At 36.7% G+C, this 19,496-nt stretch overlaps 1 protein-coding gene across 1 annotated transcript in view; it reads right to left on the bottom strand.

Annotated features, from left to right (window-relative positions):
* Positions 1-19,496, bottom strand: part of LOC149287489 (vascular endothelial growth factor receptor kdr-like) — an 84,949-nt gene that overhangs the window by 44,023 nt on the left and 21,430 nt on the right. The window contains exons 5-9 of the mRNA XM_089492831.1: positions 13,725-13,878; positions 12,201-12,337; positions 10,523-10,682; positions 8,781-8,898; positions 8,487-8,662 (exon numbers count right to left, since the gene is read on the bottom strand). Of these exons, the coding sequence (XP_089348957.1) occupies positions 8,487-8,662; positions 8,781-8,898; positions 10,523-10,682; positions 12,201-12,337; positions 13,725-13,878 (745 nt within the window). The remainder of the gene's footprint in view (positions 1-8,486; positions 8,663-8,780; positions 8,899-10,522; positions 10,683-12,200; positions 12,338-13,724; positions 13,879-19,496) is intronic.

Raw genomic sequence — 19,496 nt, 5'->3', positions numbered from 1 at the left:
AGCATACAAACTGTGTCTGTGCCCAGGCAGGTACTCTGTGCATGTGAAGGAGCAGCTGCCAGAGTGAAGGGGAGAAACCAGCTAGGGAGAGAGGGAGCAGACCAAATCACCCTGACAGCAGGGCTGTGCAGAATTTAATAAAAGCTTTTCTGCTGCACCTCCTTGACTTCTAGGTGTTAACCCCTCTTGCCCCCCCTTCGGATGCCTTGGTATTGTCTTAGATTCAGGATAGCTTTATGCTTATACATATATTTAAAAATGTTAAAATATATACATCAGCTGACAAAATCTTGCTATATTTGTCATGATTCTCTTTCAGCATCCTGGTTGTCTGGATAATAGGTTATGCAGTTCCCAACAACTACATTTTTTAAAACAATGTTTTAATTTTTCTCATTGAACCCCTAATTCAGGGCTGAGTTTTTAAAACAACAGACCACATTATTTTGGGCCATAACAGAGCAATGATAAGGTTTGGGTCCCTTTTTTGCTCACTGTTTCATGCTTACTAAAGTCTAAGACATATGCCATCAATCTCCAGCTGGATTGTAGGGAAAGATGACAATGTGATTTAACATGCAAATTATCTGCTATTTATAATGCAATACTTTAGAGCTGAAAATCAGTATTCCGGGTAAAGAAACATATGAAATCATTCATAGCATTTTTTTTGTTTTTCATTTCCTTCTTTTTTTATCTTTACCCAAAATAGAAAAGCATTTCTGGATCTCAATGTAAAAATATGTAGGCTAAGAAGCAGAGAAACTAGTTTATTTTGGACTGAGCAACAGAAACCTGGGCCTTTTAAATCCAAAATCACTTTCTCATGCAGATGACCGAAAATCTAAAGTGTGCCTCTTCCCAGACCCTAGAATGACCCTGAGATGCAAACAAGACCAAATCTGGGATTGCATATTAGGTGGAATGAGACTCTTGATTTTGACCCCAGCATTTTTTAGAGATTGTTCCAAATAGTTGGAAACTAAAAGCAGAAGCAAAGTGAGAAAGCTGTTCTTATCCCTCATTCCATTCTGCGGATAGAAGATGGTATTGCAGTGGAATGCTTTAATAAACATGGCTTGTTTGCGTTACGTCAGTTTTCATTCCACTCTCACGCCTGTACTGTCATTTAACCCTATCAGGATTGGACAGCAATTGATTAACTCCCTGAGTACAATAGCCTAGACATTTCTAATGGGACTAAAAATATGCTTTTGGAGGCATATCAAGTGATTCACCAAGGTAAACTGGTTGCTTCATTCTAAAAAAAAAAGTGCATTTAAAACACACTAAAGATGAGAACACTTTGCAGATTTAACTTGTCAAAATTGTTATTGATTGGTCTTTCTTGTCCTCCATCTGTTTGTAGAGAAGCCTTCCATTTTCTACATAGATTGTAAGCTCTACAGGGTAGGGACCTTCTCTCCTATATACATACTTGGATCCTGTAGCATTACTGTTATTATTTTAGTTTCTCTAGGCTATACACCATAACAGAGTAAACAGATCTATATAAAAATATACCTGTATATAGGTAGATGCATAGGTATAAAAACAACCATACACATGCATACATACATACAGTTTTCTTGCACTCAAATGGCCACGAGGTGTGACATGAATTTAGGCATCAAAGACAGGCTTACCCTGCAAAGGGGGGCACTTAGGAGATATGATCTTGTCCCCTGGCACAAATGATTAATGCTGTCACAGGGATTGTATAAAAGGTGCTAGAAAGGGTTAAAAAGCCTGTATACTAGATTATATACATCTTGATTGGAATTAGAAAGTGTCAGCCTTGGTATTGTAAGTAAAAAACATCTAAACAAGAAAAAGGAACCAGTTCAGCAAAATATGCCAAAAATCAGGATGTAATATGTTATTCAACTGAAAAATATATTTTTTAGATGTCTTAACGTGGGGGCAAGCTACTTCTCTTTCCAAATAATTATGGTAAAAAGTTGCTCACGTTGTATGGGAGAAACCTAACAAATAGTTGGGAGACCAAGAGAACATGAGAAAAAGGAAGAGACAAAAAACACCCACTTACTCTTGTAAATAGACAAAAAGTTGCATTACTAAAATAACAAGTTTCAATGTTTATGGGCAGCCTTAAAGTGTTCCTGGGATGAAAAGTCCTCAGCAATGGGTTTGAAACTTTGCTATCACTACAATTATCAAAAGTTGTCTTACACTGAATATATAAACTACATTTTAACTATTGCCCTTCAGAAATGCCCATTTTAGCAAAAAAGTATATCTCTATGATCACTTTAAATCCACAGATCCCATGCAAGACATGTTATTTAAATTATCAGCAAAATTAGCTGTTCTTAAGCCAAAAGATCCTCAGTTATCCCTATAAGAACTTACTGACAACTGAAAGCAAAATGCAGCTGAAAACCTAATAACTACATGTTTTCCTTAGGGAGAATACCTTTCAATTAAAGGTTCAACAGTTCAAACCAGCCCTGCGGCATGGTTTATCCACTCAATAGTGATGGCCAAGCAATGCATCTGTAAGTCAGATAAACCCTTTTGTGTCAGCGTACTGAGAAGTAGAGAGATTGTAGATATACCTGACAGATACACGTATATGACCTACCAGACTGTGCGCACATAGATCAAATACTGCTTTTATAGCTTAAGTATATATACAGTGTATGTATATATATGTATGTATATACCGTATTTGCTCGATTATAAGACAACCCTGATTATAAGACGACCACCCAAAATCTGAATATTAACTTAGGAAAAAAAGGAAAAGCCTGAATATAAGACGACCCTAAAGGAAAAAAGTTTTACCAGTAAATGTTAATTCATGTAAACTATTTTTTTAAATAAAAGCTATGATTGAGAAAAATATTTTTTTTGTTTTTATTTCCTTGTATTTTCCAACCTGTCCCCCAGTTACGCACATCTGCCCCCAGGCTTGCCACACCAATATGGCACTGTGGCCCATGATATGCATTTTAACCCTCTCTATGCCACTGTGCCCCATGGTATGCCTTTTGACCCCCTATGTGCCACTCTGCCTCCAGAAATGCCTTATACCCCTATATCCCATTCTGGCATTTAGGGGGTTAAAATGCATATTATGGGGCAGAGTGGCATATAGGGAGGTATAAGGCATTTCAGGAGGCAGAGTGCTCTATTAAATGCCCCCTTAACGCCACTCTGCCTCCTGAAATGCCTTATACTTCCCTATATGCCACTCTGCCCCATAATATGCCTTTTAACTCCCTAAGTGCCAGAGTGGCATATAGGGGTATAAGGCATTCCAGAAATGCCCTATGTCCCCATTTAACACACACACACACACACACACACTTACCGGTGCTTCCAATTTCCTGCTGTATTGCCGGGGCAGCGGGTTGACGTCCCCTTCCGCTGCAGCCGGAAGGAGGTGGAGTTGGCAGCGGGGGTTTGTCTGCGTCCGTCGCGGATACCTTCCCCGGCTGTCAGAGATCAGAGTTCCCCGCACCGGAACTCAACATCATTGACCAGAGCATCAACACAGATTTAGAATGTTTTCCCTACTACTAGTAATTATATATATATATATATATATATATATATATATATATATATATAATTACTAGAAAACATTCTAAATCTGTGTTTATGCTCTGGTCCAAATTTAGTATCCCCCCTGTCTATGATTAAAAACTAATCTCTTATGGTTAATAACTTTGCCACCATATTTTTGAACCTCTGCTAGTGTGCAACTTTGTATTCAATCAAGTTATAACCATTTACGACCCTCTAATAGACGTAGTCGCATAATAGTCAGTTAGTGGCTTTCTATCTTATGGCAGACAATTATCCCAAAGGGAGGAAATTTAAAAATAAACTCAGTCGCATTCTTTGGATTTTTGTGTGTGTATTGTGTGAAGAATAGTTTTAATTTAAGAACAGATATGTTTGTAATAATGAAACCATAATGTTTTTTTTCTCTTCCATACAAACTCTCTGTACATCAAAGGGAGAGACAGAGAGAGGTCAGGGCTCAGAGATCTGCCTTTAGGCATCCCATGTTTTGAGAGGCCAGAGTGAAAATTGCTGCCATTTATTTGTTAATTAGGACTTTGGAAGGTGTCTGCACATGGCACGTTTCTTTGATTTTTTTTGTTCCCTTTGTGAGATGTGTTAAAAGCTGAAGTTGTTACAAGCCAGCCGGGACAGGCGTGTCACCAGGAATTTTGAACATCTGCCTTTCAATGCTGAGAGCTCTGTCTGCAGAAAGCTCTCGGCGTCAAAGTGTAAAATACAGGTCTGGATGCTGCAACGCTACTAACTAATTTAAAAGACGACTGTCACCATTCTTCTCTGTGGTATAATTATATTGAGACAAGGATACCTAGCAATGTATATGAAGTAGGTTTTTGTTACTTGACAAAAACCAGAAGAAAATCTTACATAAAGTTCTGCTTGATTGTCCCTTAGTTTTTATTTTTCCATGTGTCATTTCCATGCGGTACATTCAGTGATAACTTGTGTTTCACAGAACTTGGATATGTCCAAAATGCTGTGTCACAAATCAAGCTGCGTTTTGCTATTTTTGCGGCATTTTGTGGCTTGGACAAGACCATTTGACTCCACTTCAAGCATAAACATTTATGAGATTGCACGCTGTGTCATGTTTGACGCAATAAGAGACATCTTCCTAGTCCCAAGAGGTTTTTAGGTAAATTATAGAGCTACTGGTTTTGAGATCTGATCCCTACACACTTGTATGGTGCCTGTTCATTGACAAGAACAAAAATCCCACACTCTACGGTGAAAAATTTTACTCTAAGTTTTCTGTATACTCTTAGCTACTGAAATATTATTTAAAAAATTACAGACGTGGCCAATGGATGGGTATACTGACAGAAAAACCAAACTCTCCAATCTTCTAATATTTACTGTAAAATCACTGAGACAATAATAACAATATTAGTTTTGTAATGTTAATATAACTAACGAAACCCTTAGCAAATAGCAATAACAGGTTAGAGTCTTCGTGGACTGGTGATTTCTTCCATAGTCCTCTATAGAACAGCCCACTGCTTGGTAAGGGATTTCATTATAAAACATTGGGCTTAATTAATTTGTTTCCAAGAGGATAATTATTCCATAGGATCTTTGTAATGAATTATTAAAGGATTATCATTTTGCAAAGTGCTTAGTTTTATCAACATGGTAACAGTTAAGCGTTACCACACATATTTTGACTCTTCTGCTTTTGGTTAGTACAACTTATGCATTCCTTAGTGCTAATTGGAGCTCTGCAGCAGCAGGCTTTGGATGATTTTAAAATCATGTATTTAATATTTTCCAAGGCATGGGGTATGCACTGTGAATCTGAGACCCATTGAAGCTAGATGGATTGCAATTATTTGTCCTTAAACTTGGATTGGGAGTATCCATTACCAGGCATAAAGTATTGCTATGTGTCTTCAGGCTCACCGCCTGTTCTTTGGCACTCCACCACCAAGAAAACAGCAAAACGTGTGCTAGTTTTTCCATCCCAGCCTTTCATCGGAGTGAAAAAACAATTAAAAAAACTAATGTTCTGTTTTACAGTTGACAATATATTATCACTATCAAGATTGTATACAGCCCCACCAATTATTAATCAAAATTATATTCAAAGTTTAAGGTCATGGTGCAACGGTACCAGGAGATATCTTATGCTCTTATCGCCACACAACTGGATTCATTAATCAAGGTTTAAATTGATTACTTAGCCATGAATTCTCTTTTGGGCTAACAAACTGTCCAATCTTGCTAGAGCATACTCTATTTACTATACCTCCCATAACAATTAAGTTAATTACATGTCTTTGCTATTGTTAGAGGAAGATGAGCAAAGACATACTAGTTGTGAGGTTATATCTTCTGCTCCTCTATTTATCTTATTCCTTTAATCATCTAAATTATCATTCATCTTTTTATATATTTTACTTTTTATATATCTGAACATATTTTTTAGACCCACTTGTTCTTTTGGTTATATTTGAAAATGGACAAACACATGGAACAAATCCACCCATCCAAGGAATGACTGGCTGGAGAGCCAAAACGAGAACAATATCCCAAATTATACTGGAACAGCAGGTAGACAAGTTGAACTGACACATCAGTCAAGTGAATGAAACCTTTGCAATGATCCCTCACTGATAAAATGCATCCACTTGTCTGTTTCTAAAAACAGATATTCCAAAGTGGAAAGTAAACAGTTTCCTTTTCCAAGTACAGCTAGGGTTTGACTCCCGTAGGGAGATGTGAAGTAAATAGAAGAGGCAGATAGTCCTGTCTTGTTCGCACAAACAGACTAAGCTGGCAAACTTTCTTATCATCACAAAATGATTCCTTTACAAACATCCTCCTGTAATAATGAAACATCCTTTCAGGGTGGAAGGTTATACAGTTTTAGGTGGAGCCCCTGTGTTTAAGGTGAATATATTTTCATGATCACATTACAAATTTTTTGTACCAAAAAGAAACAATACCACGTACTACATCATGCTTTATATTTCCTGGCTAACATGGCTGTTCCTCTAAATTTTCTGGAATCTTTCTGGAAAATGTATCCTAGGTCGTACAACCTTTCTAAAATATAAATACATAATAACACCCAGTTTAGCTAAATACAAAAAAAAAGCTTTCACGAGAACCTGATAAGTATTCCCTGACAACTACTCCTAAACAGTACAAGCTTTTAGGGTGTCCTCTAAAACACAGCTATTTAATTTACATAGATGTAAAATATGAAATTAATTTGTATCTTCACAGATATGCACTCCATAAAGATACCAATGCTGAATGGGGGGCTGAACAACCCCTACTGGGTAATGACATTCCTATACAAGCACAAAGACTATGAGAAGGAGAGAGACCTATGCTGAAGGCACAGAATTCTTTGCTCCTTAGCACATCACCACATACAAGGGTCACGGGACACGCAGAGAGGGTGGAACTGGCTGCACCCACTGTATTTACGACACTATATCCCTCTAAGATTTCACATAATCTATTCAAAACACTTTCAAAAAAGGTTAAGAATGTTTTCCTTCCTTTCTTACTTGACCTCATCTTATTTCATGATTTCCATGAAGCCATGGGGCCATTGAGGGAGGAAATTGAGTAACAACATATTGAGAGCCATTTTTGACTCATATGTTTGAACTTGCTTTGTGTTAGAAAACATCCAGCTCAGGCACTCAAAGGGTAAAATGCTGAAGACATTTGCTGGAACTGAAAAGCATGATGAGGTCCAGGCATAATACAAAACAGGTTAATTTGCAGGTTTTTATAATGCTTTTGGGAGTCAGGAACTTGGCAGTTTAAGCCACAGCCTGTTTTCCCCTCTTTCCCATCTGTGGCAGTTAAAAGAGAACAGGTACTGTAGATTCTCAGACTTATCTGTAACGTCACCAATATATACCGTATATATAGCGATCAGCACTGGATCACCCACTTAGGAAAAAAAAGATGATTGTTTTCTGAATACACAATTCCCTGCACAGAAATTCAGGAGTACTGCACTCCTCATAAATATTTTAACTTATCGTATACATACACATTTAGTGTTTGTTATTTTATGTTCCAGTGACTTAATATAACCATATGTTGCATTTTAAGAGTTAGTACTGAGGGTACGCTAAAGATAGACAGGAAGAATATGCAAAGAGTATGTCTAGGGCTAACTTCAAAGAAGAATATCCTCAAAGGCAGCAAGAGGTCAAGCCTGAATAAAAACATTCAGAGTAGTAATTTGGACGTAAACCTATATTCTTTTAACCCTGCAGAGATCTTTTTAAATATTGACATTGTTAGTGGGTAGAGCTATGCCAATAGGTTATGTTTTGTATAGTTAAAGGAACACTCTAGCCCCTTATTTTGAAACATCCTTTCATTATGTAGAATCATCTGCTCTGAGTGTAGTGTTATGTGTAGTGAATACACTGTTCTAATGGCTAATGTACTCTGATCACAATCTACCTGCTTTTTAGCGATATTAAATACATATAGAGCAAATAGCTACAACATATAATAAGTTTCTGTGTTCTGTGTCATCTTGGATCGTTGCTGGTTAACAAACATTAAGGTGACAATTAAATGCAATTGGATTCAGAAGCCTTTTTGATCCTCCAAGGTAGCACCAACCGAAAGTCAACTTAAAAAAGCAGAAGACTCTGCACTAGCTTTTGGTCAGATAGTTCATGAAGTAGAATCGTGCTTACAGGAACAAGGAGACTGGCTGACGCATTTTACACCAGTGCTGGCGCTCACTCATGAGCTGATAAGTAAGTGCCAGCACGGACGCAAAATGCATTAAGCATTCTTCAACTAGTATCCTTATTGTTCTTGTAAGCACGATTCTGCTTTATTAAATATCAGAAGAAAAGCAAGTGTGGAGTTTTCTTTGTTATTTTTTTCTACTACTATTACGTGGCAATACAATTTTTAAAAATATATATAAAATCACCATTTACCATTCACAACCACTGTGAAGTTAAAGCTAGTTGTTATTCCATGTCGATCATTGGTTAAGACCATGGTATAAATTCCAGAATCCTTTTCTCTTGGGTTCTTAATGGTGAGACTGAACCTATCTGGGTCAGGTTTGTAACATGTATGGTTCATTCCTATTAGCTCCTCATCTTTGAACCTGTTCAAGATAGAAGAGGGGCATGGAAAAGATGTATTCGTAACATTCAATGATACCTTCTTCCCCCCCCATTCTTAAATCACTGATTTTACAATTTCAGTATAGAAAACTGACTTACCAGGAAGCTGTAGGCAGTGGGAATGCGTGGACTCGAGCAGACAGTTTGAATTCTTTGCGTCCTTCAGTAACGTCATGCACATGCCTCTTTGGAGGTATAATGTTTATGAAAGGCTTTTCTAAGAAAATCATAAAAATCTAATTTAATTTTTTTTTAAATAACTCTTTGAGCAGATATGTAATTGGAAGCCACAAGTGCAGCAAAACATTAAGTTCAGAACCAACAGCCCTATAGAAAATACTGCAACTCCTAACCGTACAAAGATTCAAGTGTCTGGAACTTCCAGACGGTATTAGTTAAATATTATTATGATCACACATGACTTATCTATATTTCTGCATTTTCTAATTACAAAATCAAAAATAAATAAGTGTTCTGTTTTTTTAAAGCCATGTGTGGTGACAGCCTAGGGTGCTGAGCATGAAGAGGGCAAAAGCACACATTCATTTTTGATAATAATGTGAGCAGATGCTGTTGCTTGCTAAAATAAATCAGTGAAACTAGAACCTGATTTCTCAGGCAATCGCTTTCATCTGCTTTCCGCTGGATAATACTCCTGTTTTCATAAGAGAAGGCTGTATTTCTTCAGTGCTTACTGGTCTGCTACCTACGGACATTAATGAAGGTTATATACTTTTCTCCTGCCAACCCACAATTGTGTAAAATATGGAGGGAATGGGAAAGGAAGTGATAAAATAAAATCAGAAAATGGATAGAAACAAATTGCCACAAAAAATTGAGGGACTGTTGTTTTTAAAGTTACAGTCTCCCTACATCATTGTAAAATAAACATTTTGGTGATGTGACCTGTTAGGAAACCACTCTTATGCTTTTAATGTGATTCTTATCTTCCAGACAGAAAATTCCAAACGTATTTATTTTATTTTCTAGGATGTGTAAAAATGGAGGGCGCCATTCATTCTGATAGAATGTCATGTAGTCTAGGTGGTTATTTGAGCCGCTGGAAAAATGAAGAAAAACAGGAATAGGCCGTTCAGTTGTTAACAGGAGACATTGAAATCTAGTTTATCCCATTTCCTTCACAACAAATGCTGCAAGTTCAAAAATGCTATTTTAGTAGGAGGCCAACATTTAGTGCAAACCCATTTACAGGCCTTACCGTAAAATTTGGAAAGATTTGGAAATAAAAAAAATCTGGTAAAGATGATACATTTGTAAGGTTTTTTAATTTGATTTGACAAATGTGATACAGACGATAATGACTTAGACAAGACATGGCCACCAAATTACATTGTAAGCAAAAATACTATTTGGAGATCATTTTAAATAGCAAATTGTTTTTACATTTTTATTTGCTTTGCTGTTTACCTCAATGTTATTGTGACTCTTAGGGTTATAAAACATTTTAATGCACTCATACCCATCAAACCATCTGAGCTGATAGCATTTTCATCATTGTTTAAGCCAACAGCCAGGGCATTGACAATATGACATAACTGTGCAAATATGTTTGACATCATGCATTTGACCATTAGTGTAGCTGGGCCCTGGGCTTTTTGCCTCATGTTTAATGGCCAGTCCAAACATCAGCTGTCTGGGAAATGTCCCAAGAAAATGGGGACTTCTGGTCAATGTCTTTTTCCTCTGTGTACATAGATTGAAACCACTGCCTTTAGTAAACCCGTGGTACCAAAGTATTTAAAATATATAGAGTTAAGAACTGTAACTTTTCTGAAGGCTAAAGTGCATTGATCAAAATGTTGAGGGACTCAGGTACTCACCAAAAACTGTTATGGTAATATCCTTAGACACAGTATGGTCGAAAGAATCTCTGCAAGTGTACACACCCTGGTTTTCCATCTTAACATGCTTAATATAAAGCTTTTGGTTTGCCTTGTACTTAGGATCAGTCTCATCCGGTATTAGTTTAGAAAGTACACCCTAAGGAACGTAAACAAAAAAAGAACCCATCCTATTACAAATAGCACCATGGAGCTTCTCTGACTGCACAGTTAGATATGTTCGATAGCTTTTTAAATACATTAATTTTTATTGACGTAGAAGGTTTAAAAGGGAAGTTCCAATAAACATTCAAATAACACTGTTTTGTCAGATGAGAGTAAATTGAATATATTGTGGCATAATGAAACTCAGGGCTGCCATCATGGGGTATAGCCAATACAGCTGTATTGTCAAACAAACCTGCACACGGTTGATACTAAAAACTTGAACATGTTAATCTGCTATTTGTGTCCTGATCCACCAGAGCTGTCAGTGGGCTCAGATCTCACCTGAAAACAGGGGAGTTGTACAAATGCTGTATGTCCACACCTCCATTTTATAATTTCCATGAGAACTAATGGCAAGGGCCCCCATAAATATAGCACTGGGTTGACAAAATAAAATTTAATATCGAGTATATATTGTATTATTCAGTAGGTCTGTTTCCACTGCGTAATATTATCTCATATGGTGCTTGATGTCTCTGCCCTGCAGATTAGTTTATAATGTCCACATCACAGAGGAATCTCAGAATGTTATATAAAAATAAGTTGATATTCTGGATACACAGATCATAACAAAGTGTAGAGCAGCCAAGCAATAATAGATACAGGAAGTGTCTGGTTTTCATCTTTTTCAACTAGAATGCTTAACTGATTTTCATTTTTTCAGTAACCACAGTACTTCATTCGCACCTTGTGAGTATACACCATTTCCATAACATTCATTCTATAATTGGGAAAACCTAGAAACCATGTTTCATAAACTCTGAAGTAATGGTTCAAACTATCATCTAAACATTTTAACTGGAATAAAGGTATAGTTACTTGAGCAGAAGGACCACAACAAACTTGCACCATATGTGTGTGATCTGCACTCAGTTGACCTGCTGCTCTAGTCAATCTCTTAAAAAATCCATAATGTTAACAAAGTTCTCAGCTTCTGGCTTTGACAGTAAAGTCTATGGAGTAGCCAAGTCTCTTACTGTGTGTAAAATCTAATTTTATTATTTTTATTATATGCTTCAAATAATAGTTTCTGTTGTATGGAACCAAAGGATCAAATATATATGTAAAAAATGACCTGTGAATAACAGGTGAGTCTAGCCATGAACTGGGGTGGGGCTGGACTAGAAAGGTAGGTAGGAGTTGGGAAGGAAGTTGCCACAGCCAGACCCAACCAGACTTTAAGGGCTCTCTGGAGGCCTAAAAATAACCACTAAATCTTGGAGCATCCTGGACAAACACAGAGAGTTGCAAGGTATGAAAATAGCAAGCAGATCAATCAGTTTTTCAGGCGTCCTAATTAGAGAACCAAGAAAATCGAAAGAGAAGCTTGAAGAATAAAATTGTGAATCTAATGTACACTTTCAAAACCAACTCAATGCCTCCACATGTATCACATTTTCTGCATGTTAAGGACTTTTGTTTTGATTTTCTATAATGTGTCTTTACTCACCTTCCCTTTGTGTACCCATTCCAAGTTCACCCTATTATTGAAGGTGCTCTTTCCATAGCAGTTCAGTGTCAATGGGTCCCCAACCAACACTTTAACATTACTTGCTGTCACATCCTCAATCACTGTATTCGTTCGGACTGCAATGTTAAGGAAGCAACATGTGTGACATGAATATCAGGCTTTAGAAATAGACAGGCTATATATCATGGCTGGACAGCTAATTGTGTTGAGATTACTTGATTCATAATTCACATTGATGACTTAATGCTGTCATTTCTAATTATTCGACTTGGGTATTTCCTAAAGACACTTTCACTGACCTCCCTAATGAAAGGGATAGACAGTAGTCCTGGACTAAAATCCTGTGAATTAAGATTATGTGATAATTCAGCAGTTTGAGTGTTCAACCTTTTCTGGCTAGTGCTAGTTATAGAAATGTAAGAGCTGCATAAATTGTTGGCGCATAAAAAATAAAAATAATAATAATAATAATAATAAGACCACTTCATGGAATAATCACTGTTCTGCCTAAACTCATGTTTCTCAAGTCAGAAGGACACACCAGTTATGGGGGACCACAACTCACATTGTGTTCAAATTTATATTTAACTCAGAATGATAGGGGTTGTACTACACAGCAGCTGGGAATCAGAATGTCAATCATTGCTTTTGGCAATAACATTTTGTATAATAACAGGCTAGAAACTTTTTAGTCCCATTTCACTGCTTGCTGTCTCTTAAATATTTTGTATAAATAGATGCCATTAACTCATTTGAAATTACCAGTTTCAAAGAAAGCAAAATGTTTTAAGAATGCGAATTGCTTGTAGGGAGAATATTAAATACATATTAGTTAATGCACCACATTATCAAGCACATTATAAGCTTTTTTTCCCGATAATTATCTCTGGTTATCATGTTACAGAATAATTCACAGGAATCTGTGGCAAATGTCCAATTAGTTTAGATAATTTTCCATATGGGTCTATTCACTAACAAGTTAAGACTTGACTAAGATTGCATACCCTTACATTAATAAATGTACTAATATACAAGTTTTCGATTACATAGAATTCGATTACATAGCATCATGGACATGAGAAATGATCGACAACTCGCATGTCCCATCTACAACTTGAAACATTTAATTAAAATGTTAATATTAATAATACTTTAATTAACTAACTTAATAAAAAGGCTACCAAGAGTCCTCACTTTTCAGCGGGAGTCTCTCAGTGATGGGCAGGGCTAACCAAGAGATTGGTGGGGCTCATTGTCTAAGGTAGCTTAAATTTGTATGGGGGTGGGAGAGGAAAGGGCATGGAGTGGGCATGCCTTAACGCTGCTACCATGACCAAGAGAAGTGGCGCTTCACCTGGAGATTGCGGGGAAAACACCAGACAGTCCCTAAGTATATAGGTATATGTTTTTTTCTGTTTGTTATGGGATCTAGCAATCTGCAAGAAATAAAATCATATTCAATGCTTTGTCTACAAAATAAATAATAAAGTTATTGTTGCTTACCCCAATTTCGCATGTATATGGAGAAAAAATCCTTTTCATTCACCACTGTAACACATTTTAGCAATTCACTTAGTCCATATGAGGGTTGAGATATGATGAAGCCTCTTTTGGGGTTCCATGTCATTCCTGATTCTTGTACTTCTGCTCCACTAAACTGTGCAAGAAGGAAACAGAAAACTCATTATACCAAGATTACAAAAGACAGTTATAATTGTAGGTTCTGCTTGACAAGGTAAGTGCTAGTACAAGTCATATATGCAGATAATGTGTCATATCTATGCAGCAAATAGTATACTTTTTTGAGGACTCAAGTCCTTCATTCTGACTTGCTTTCAGGCCTGATCTAGGGTTCAATCCCAGGTAAACAAGAAGTAGAGAGAAGCAGAGAGATGCGACAGAGTCGTTGGACAGAGCAGTTGGGTACAGGGGAGGAGGATGGGGCAGATCCAGTAGAGATGGAGAGGTCGAAGATATGAGATAATGTAGAGACAAGAATAGAAAAAAGAAACTGGGTAAGATGGGATTGGATCGAGGGGACATGTGCTTGGACAAGAGGAAAGAATAGCATGAACCTCGTCTTCAGTGACAAGAGAGAATTGGTTTAATGTACAAGAGGAAGAAGAGTTCAGTGTATGGGAAAGTACAGAGTCAGAGGGAGGGCAAGGGCAGCAGGGGGAGTGAAGATATTTCACATCTGATAAATTCAATTTTATTAATTATACTAGCAGCAAAGTGGCAAAGTCAGAGGCAGTATGGTTAGTGGAAGGGTTAGTTGTGATTAGGCAAAAAATTTAAAATACTAAAGACAAGTTTAGGGTTATGAGACAGGGAAGAGATAAGGGAGGTGTAGTAGGTTTCCTTAGCAAGGGTGAGACCAGCGTATTAGGAACATAGCATGAATTTATATTGCAAGAAATCAGACTTAGAATGAGACTTCTGCAAACTACATTCAGGAATGCGGGAACAATGTTGAAAGTGTCAGTTTAGTGACGTGTCTCAGGGTTGGAAACATGAGAGACGTAAAGAGAGAACAGTAGTTAAGGCTACCATCCTCAAGAGCAGAGGTGAAGGTGAAGTTTTAGAGAGAGGTAGCAAGGTTAGGACATGGCGTGTTTTAGCTAAGGTCTCTGGTTAGGCAATGTTGTTGGGAGGAAAGGGAATAAGTAAGGGGCAATGTTAGAGAGCAGGATATGAAGTAGTGATCAGAAAGGGGAATAAGGGAAGTTAGTGAGAGAGCACATGGTAGAAAAAATAAGGCCCAGGGTGTGACTACCATTGTGGGTAGGGGAGTTAGAATGTTGTGTGAGGTCAAAAGAAGAGGTTTGGGAGAGTAGGCAGCCTACACCGGCACCCTTTCATCATTCTCCTACTTCCTATAGCAAGGAACCATACTATACATATTTATATCTTTACAGTATAATTATGCAGTATGCTGTGAAGTTTATTGATAAGACTTCAGAAGCAATAACCACCTTACCCCTTCATAAGCCATCCCCCAATAATAAAGTCATATTAACAGTTGATATAAAAAGTAATTCTTCTTGTAGAAGGCTTTTGACTGTTTTTCATAAATTACCCCTTATGAATTGCACAGGCCAGAACAACTTGTGTCCTGTTCAAAAAAAAAAGATGAACAGCCTGTGTTTTCATTTAATCGGATTTACCAGTATGTGTAAAAAGTGATTCTGGTGTTTGAAAAGTGACATTATCACCATAGTAACCAATGTTGTGTTCTTGTAGTCTAGCTATTGCATGGGTTGCTATGGTGATAAGACACCGCATAATACTTTGATCAAAAAAAAAATTTCACACATAACCTACATTATATACTAGATATTGTTTTGATGTTATTTGATGCCTAATCAAATAACATCAAAACAATCTCTAGTATATAATGTAGGATATGTGTGAAAAATTATTTTTGATCAAAGTATCATTATTAAAATAAAGAGAGAGAAATTCCCTCCACTTCTATCCCAAACACACAAGCAAAGGTCTATAAGTGACAGCACATAGCACTCTCATTAACCTCCCTCACTTTAATTGATTCCATACTTCCTCCCTTATTTATGCTTGCACTAGTGTATTGGGAAAATAGGGAGGCTCTCTGCAGCCTTACACTACTAATCCAGGTTTTCGTCCAAAACTAATACCCTGTTCCTCCCTAAGGAGCTGTCACTCAGCAAAAGCTGTCAGCACGACAGTTCTCATCAATTTCATTCTGAGCTGTAGGGTACTTGTGATACAGCTACAACAACCGAAGCCAGTGTCTGGACACAACACATCTACCATTCTCTAATAGGCATGACTGGGGAATTTACTTTTTGTGCGGTACTTGCGTTATGGTCTATCTGACACGGCTAAAAATATACACATTTCACAATTTACAAATGAAAAACAAAATTCTAAAAACTGATCCCCAACACTCTTTAACCTCCTATTAGTAACGTCAGTAAGATTTCTCCTGAGTCATACACTATGCGTGGAATCCACCTTAAGGTGCCAACATATTGTCCAGAGTCTCTTAACATCCTCTCTGAAAACATGCCTCTTCAAAACTGGAAAATATTTCGTTCATGTTGTGATTGCAATGTTATATTCAACTATTTAGGAAATCTACATACTCTTTCCATTATAAGCTTATTAAGCTATCTTGTCTGCGTGAGTCCATTTAAGGGACAGGGCATCATGCATTGAGCAAAAACCTACAAAACATGTGTCAGTGAGTCCTGAAGCACCCTTCAACATTATTCTTAGAAAAATTGTATCAAAAGGTGGCCTGAAACATCTATGCCATGTTACCGAAAATGTGTAGCTTGTATTATCAACCAATATTTACATCCAATATGTATGTAAATATACTGCTTATTTCACTAAGGCTGTACTCTTTATAAATATGGCTTATATGGTGATATTTATAACGGTTAAATGGGAATTTTCTACTTCTGGTGCAATCACGAGACAGATCCTTTAGAAACTGAAGTACAGAATGGAATGCCACGTCCATGAATGACTACCCATGGTTTAAAAGTTAAAACTGTATTTATTATCATACACGTAGTGCTTTGTAGTATTCTGTCCTGTTTACTACAATATAAACGTACAATAATGCGATTCCTTTTTTGTCTGGTAATGTTTGTCAAATTACTTTTGAAATCGGATGTTCTAAATTTACCCATCCCTGATTACTCCCCTTCCTGAGTTTCCTCTATACACAGGAAGCCGACTGAATGTCTCCACACGACCCAGTATCACTTCCTGAGGTAGAAGAAAAAACATCTCCAATGGGCCTTTATACCTGAAATGTCAAGGAGGGAAATCCATACGAGGAAACAGAGGTGCAAGAGAGCAACGGCTGAAGGTTTTCGTGATTTTTGGACTACATTACTTATTAAGTTAATCACAAATTTTAAGATTTGGAAGTTATTGTAAGACTTTCTAAAATATATCATATTATGAATATATATAGTATAATATAATATATAATATGAAGGCGCTTGAATGTGTTTTTCTGCAGATATGCTAAGAAATAATAAAACCCTTTTACCAAACAAGTAGATCCTATAAGGTAACAGAAGGCAACACTGCATTGCGTATGTTGATATTAATTACTCTTGTTTAACCTCCTTCTTTACATTTAATTATCCATACTTGTGTACAATGTACATTATCTATTGCCTTTTTATTTACTTTCTTTTAATTTATGTTATTATATTTTTGCATGTTATGTCAGGCCTAGACTGGCCATAGGACACCCCGTGCAAACATGTCCGATGCCCAATGTCACACCCTATGTACTTCGACTGCCAAGATAAACAAGGCCGCACACTATACCTCATTATACTTCCAGAACAGACCATGTCAAATATCAGCCATAGAGTCTGACTTGCTTATTACAAAATTATTATTATTGTGTAAGTAAAAGGATGTACATCTTTTTAGTAGATTGACTATTACAAATGTGTAAATGTGTAAATTACTCAGTTTACATTCTGTTATTAATGTAGGATTGCTAAATTAGGTGACTGTCAACTGTTGAATGTTAACATTTATATAATTCCACCTCAAACTCCAAATGGGTTGTAAGCTTGCTTGAGCACGTCTGTCTTCTCCTTTTTACCAGTAAGTTTTAACGTGTTCATGTAATTGTGTATTGCTATTTTGCAGTAAATGTTTAAGATATTTGAAATATCATTTACCAGTTTTGATTTTGTGCAAGAAAAAATCCAAGTCAAAATAGGTTGTTAAACAACATTGTATGAGCTGTTATCTCAAGAGCAAAGTGGACAGGCTCTGTCGTAATGGAAAGGCAATGATAACTTGAGAGCCATGTCACAGTTTTTGCTGATGACACAAAATTAGGCAAGGTAATTCAGACTAATCTTGATGTTTCTTCTTTGTAGGAGGATTTAGACATAGTTGAGGACTGAGTGGGCAGATGAGGTTCAACATAGATAAATGCAAAGTTATGCATTATGGTAAAAATAATAACAATGCAATCTACACTATGAATTGAATATCCCTGGTGAAAACTACCAATAAGAAGGACTTGGGAATAATGGTAGACAACAGACTTGGCAATAGTGCACAATGCCAGCAAGCAGCTGCAAGGGCCAATAAGGTTTTGGCATGCATAAAACAGGGTATTGATTCACGGGAGGATATCATTTTGCCTCTTTAAAGGTCAATGGTAAGACCTCACTTTGAATATGCGGTACAATTCTGGGCACTGGTCCTTAAAAAGGACATTATGGAACTAGAAAAAGTGCAAAGGAGGGCTACAAAATTAACAAGGGGATTGGAAGATATTAGTTATGAAGAGAGACTAAAAAAGTTAAAATTATATAAACTAGAAAAACGGCAACTTAGAGGGGATATGATAAGATATATATAAAGAGTTCTTCAGTGACCTGTTCATCAACGGAAATGTACAAAAAACAAGAAGTCACCCTCCGAGAATGGAAGAGCGGAGATTTCATGGACGACAAAGGAAGGGATTCTTTACAGTTGCCTTCAAAAGGGGTCTGGATATTTGTTTAGAAAGGCATGACATACAGGGCTATAAATAGAATAACATTAATATTTTAGAGCTTCTTGATCCAATTTGAAATCCGATTGCCTTTTGGAGTCAAGAAGGAATTTTCTTCCCCTGATGGCACAATTCGAAGTAGCTTAATTAGGGTTTTTGGCCTTCTTCTTCTTCAAGAGTAGAAAGGTTAGGTAGAAGGGTTGAACGTGATGGACTTAGGTCTTTTTCAACCTTATTTACTATGTAACTATGTAACTAAAAATAACTGGTCTTCAACCACTGAGGTTTACACTATGCTTAGATCATAATAAGTGCCTCCAACAACTCACTACATTTTGACTGGCTGTTTAACCTCTATTACATGAACACATTTTAACAAAACTTAGGGGTAAGTGAAATTATTATTATTATTAAATCTGCTGAAAATAAATATTATTATAACCTATATCTAACTTTTATTGGGCTATTGTCAACAAGTAAAAGTTTTAATTTAATAAAGGTTAAAACAGTATATTAAATTAAACAAGGCTGTATATGTTTCATTGTGCATTTAATATCACTGAAATGGGAAACACATACCAAACGGAAGAATATTGGAGCTGGAATGCAGAAATAGCCTAACCTCCACAAAACAGAGAGTTGTTTCATCGTTAAACATGTAGTTAAGTTAATGTGTCTAAGTCAATTCTCACTACTAACAAAACAACAGAACATGAAAATTGTAATCGTTCAGCTGAAAATTC

Source organism: Sceloporus occidentalis, unplaced genomic scaffold (assembly GCF_023333645.1).
Source record: "Sceloporus occidentalis isolate IW3139 unplaced genomic scaffold, rSceOcc1.0.p SCAF_60, whole genome shotgun sequence".
In the NCBI taxonomy this organism is placed as follows: Eukaryota; Metazoa; Chordata; class Lepidosauria; order Squamata; family Phrynosomatidae; genus Sceloporus; species Sceloporus occidentalis.
Note: the sequence above shows the minus strand (reverse complement) of the source record. Positions and strands in the feature narration are given on the sequence as shown.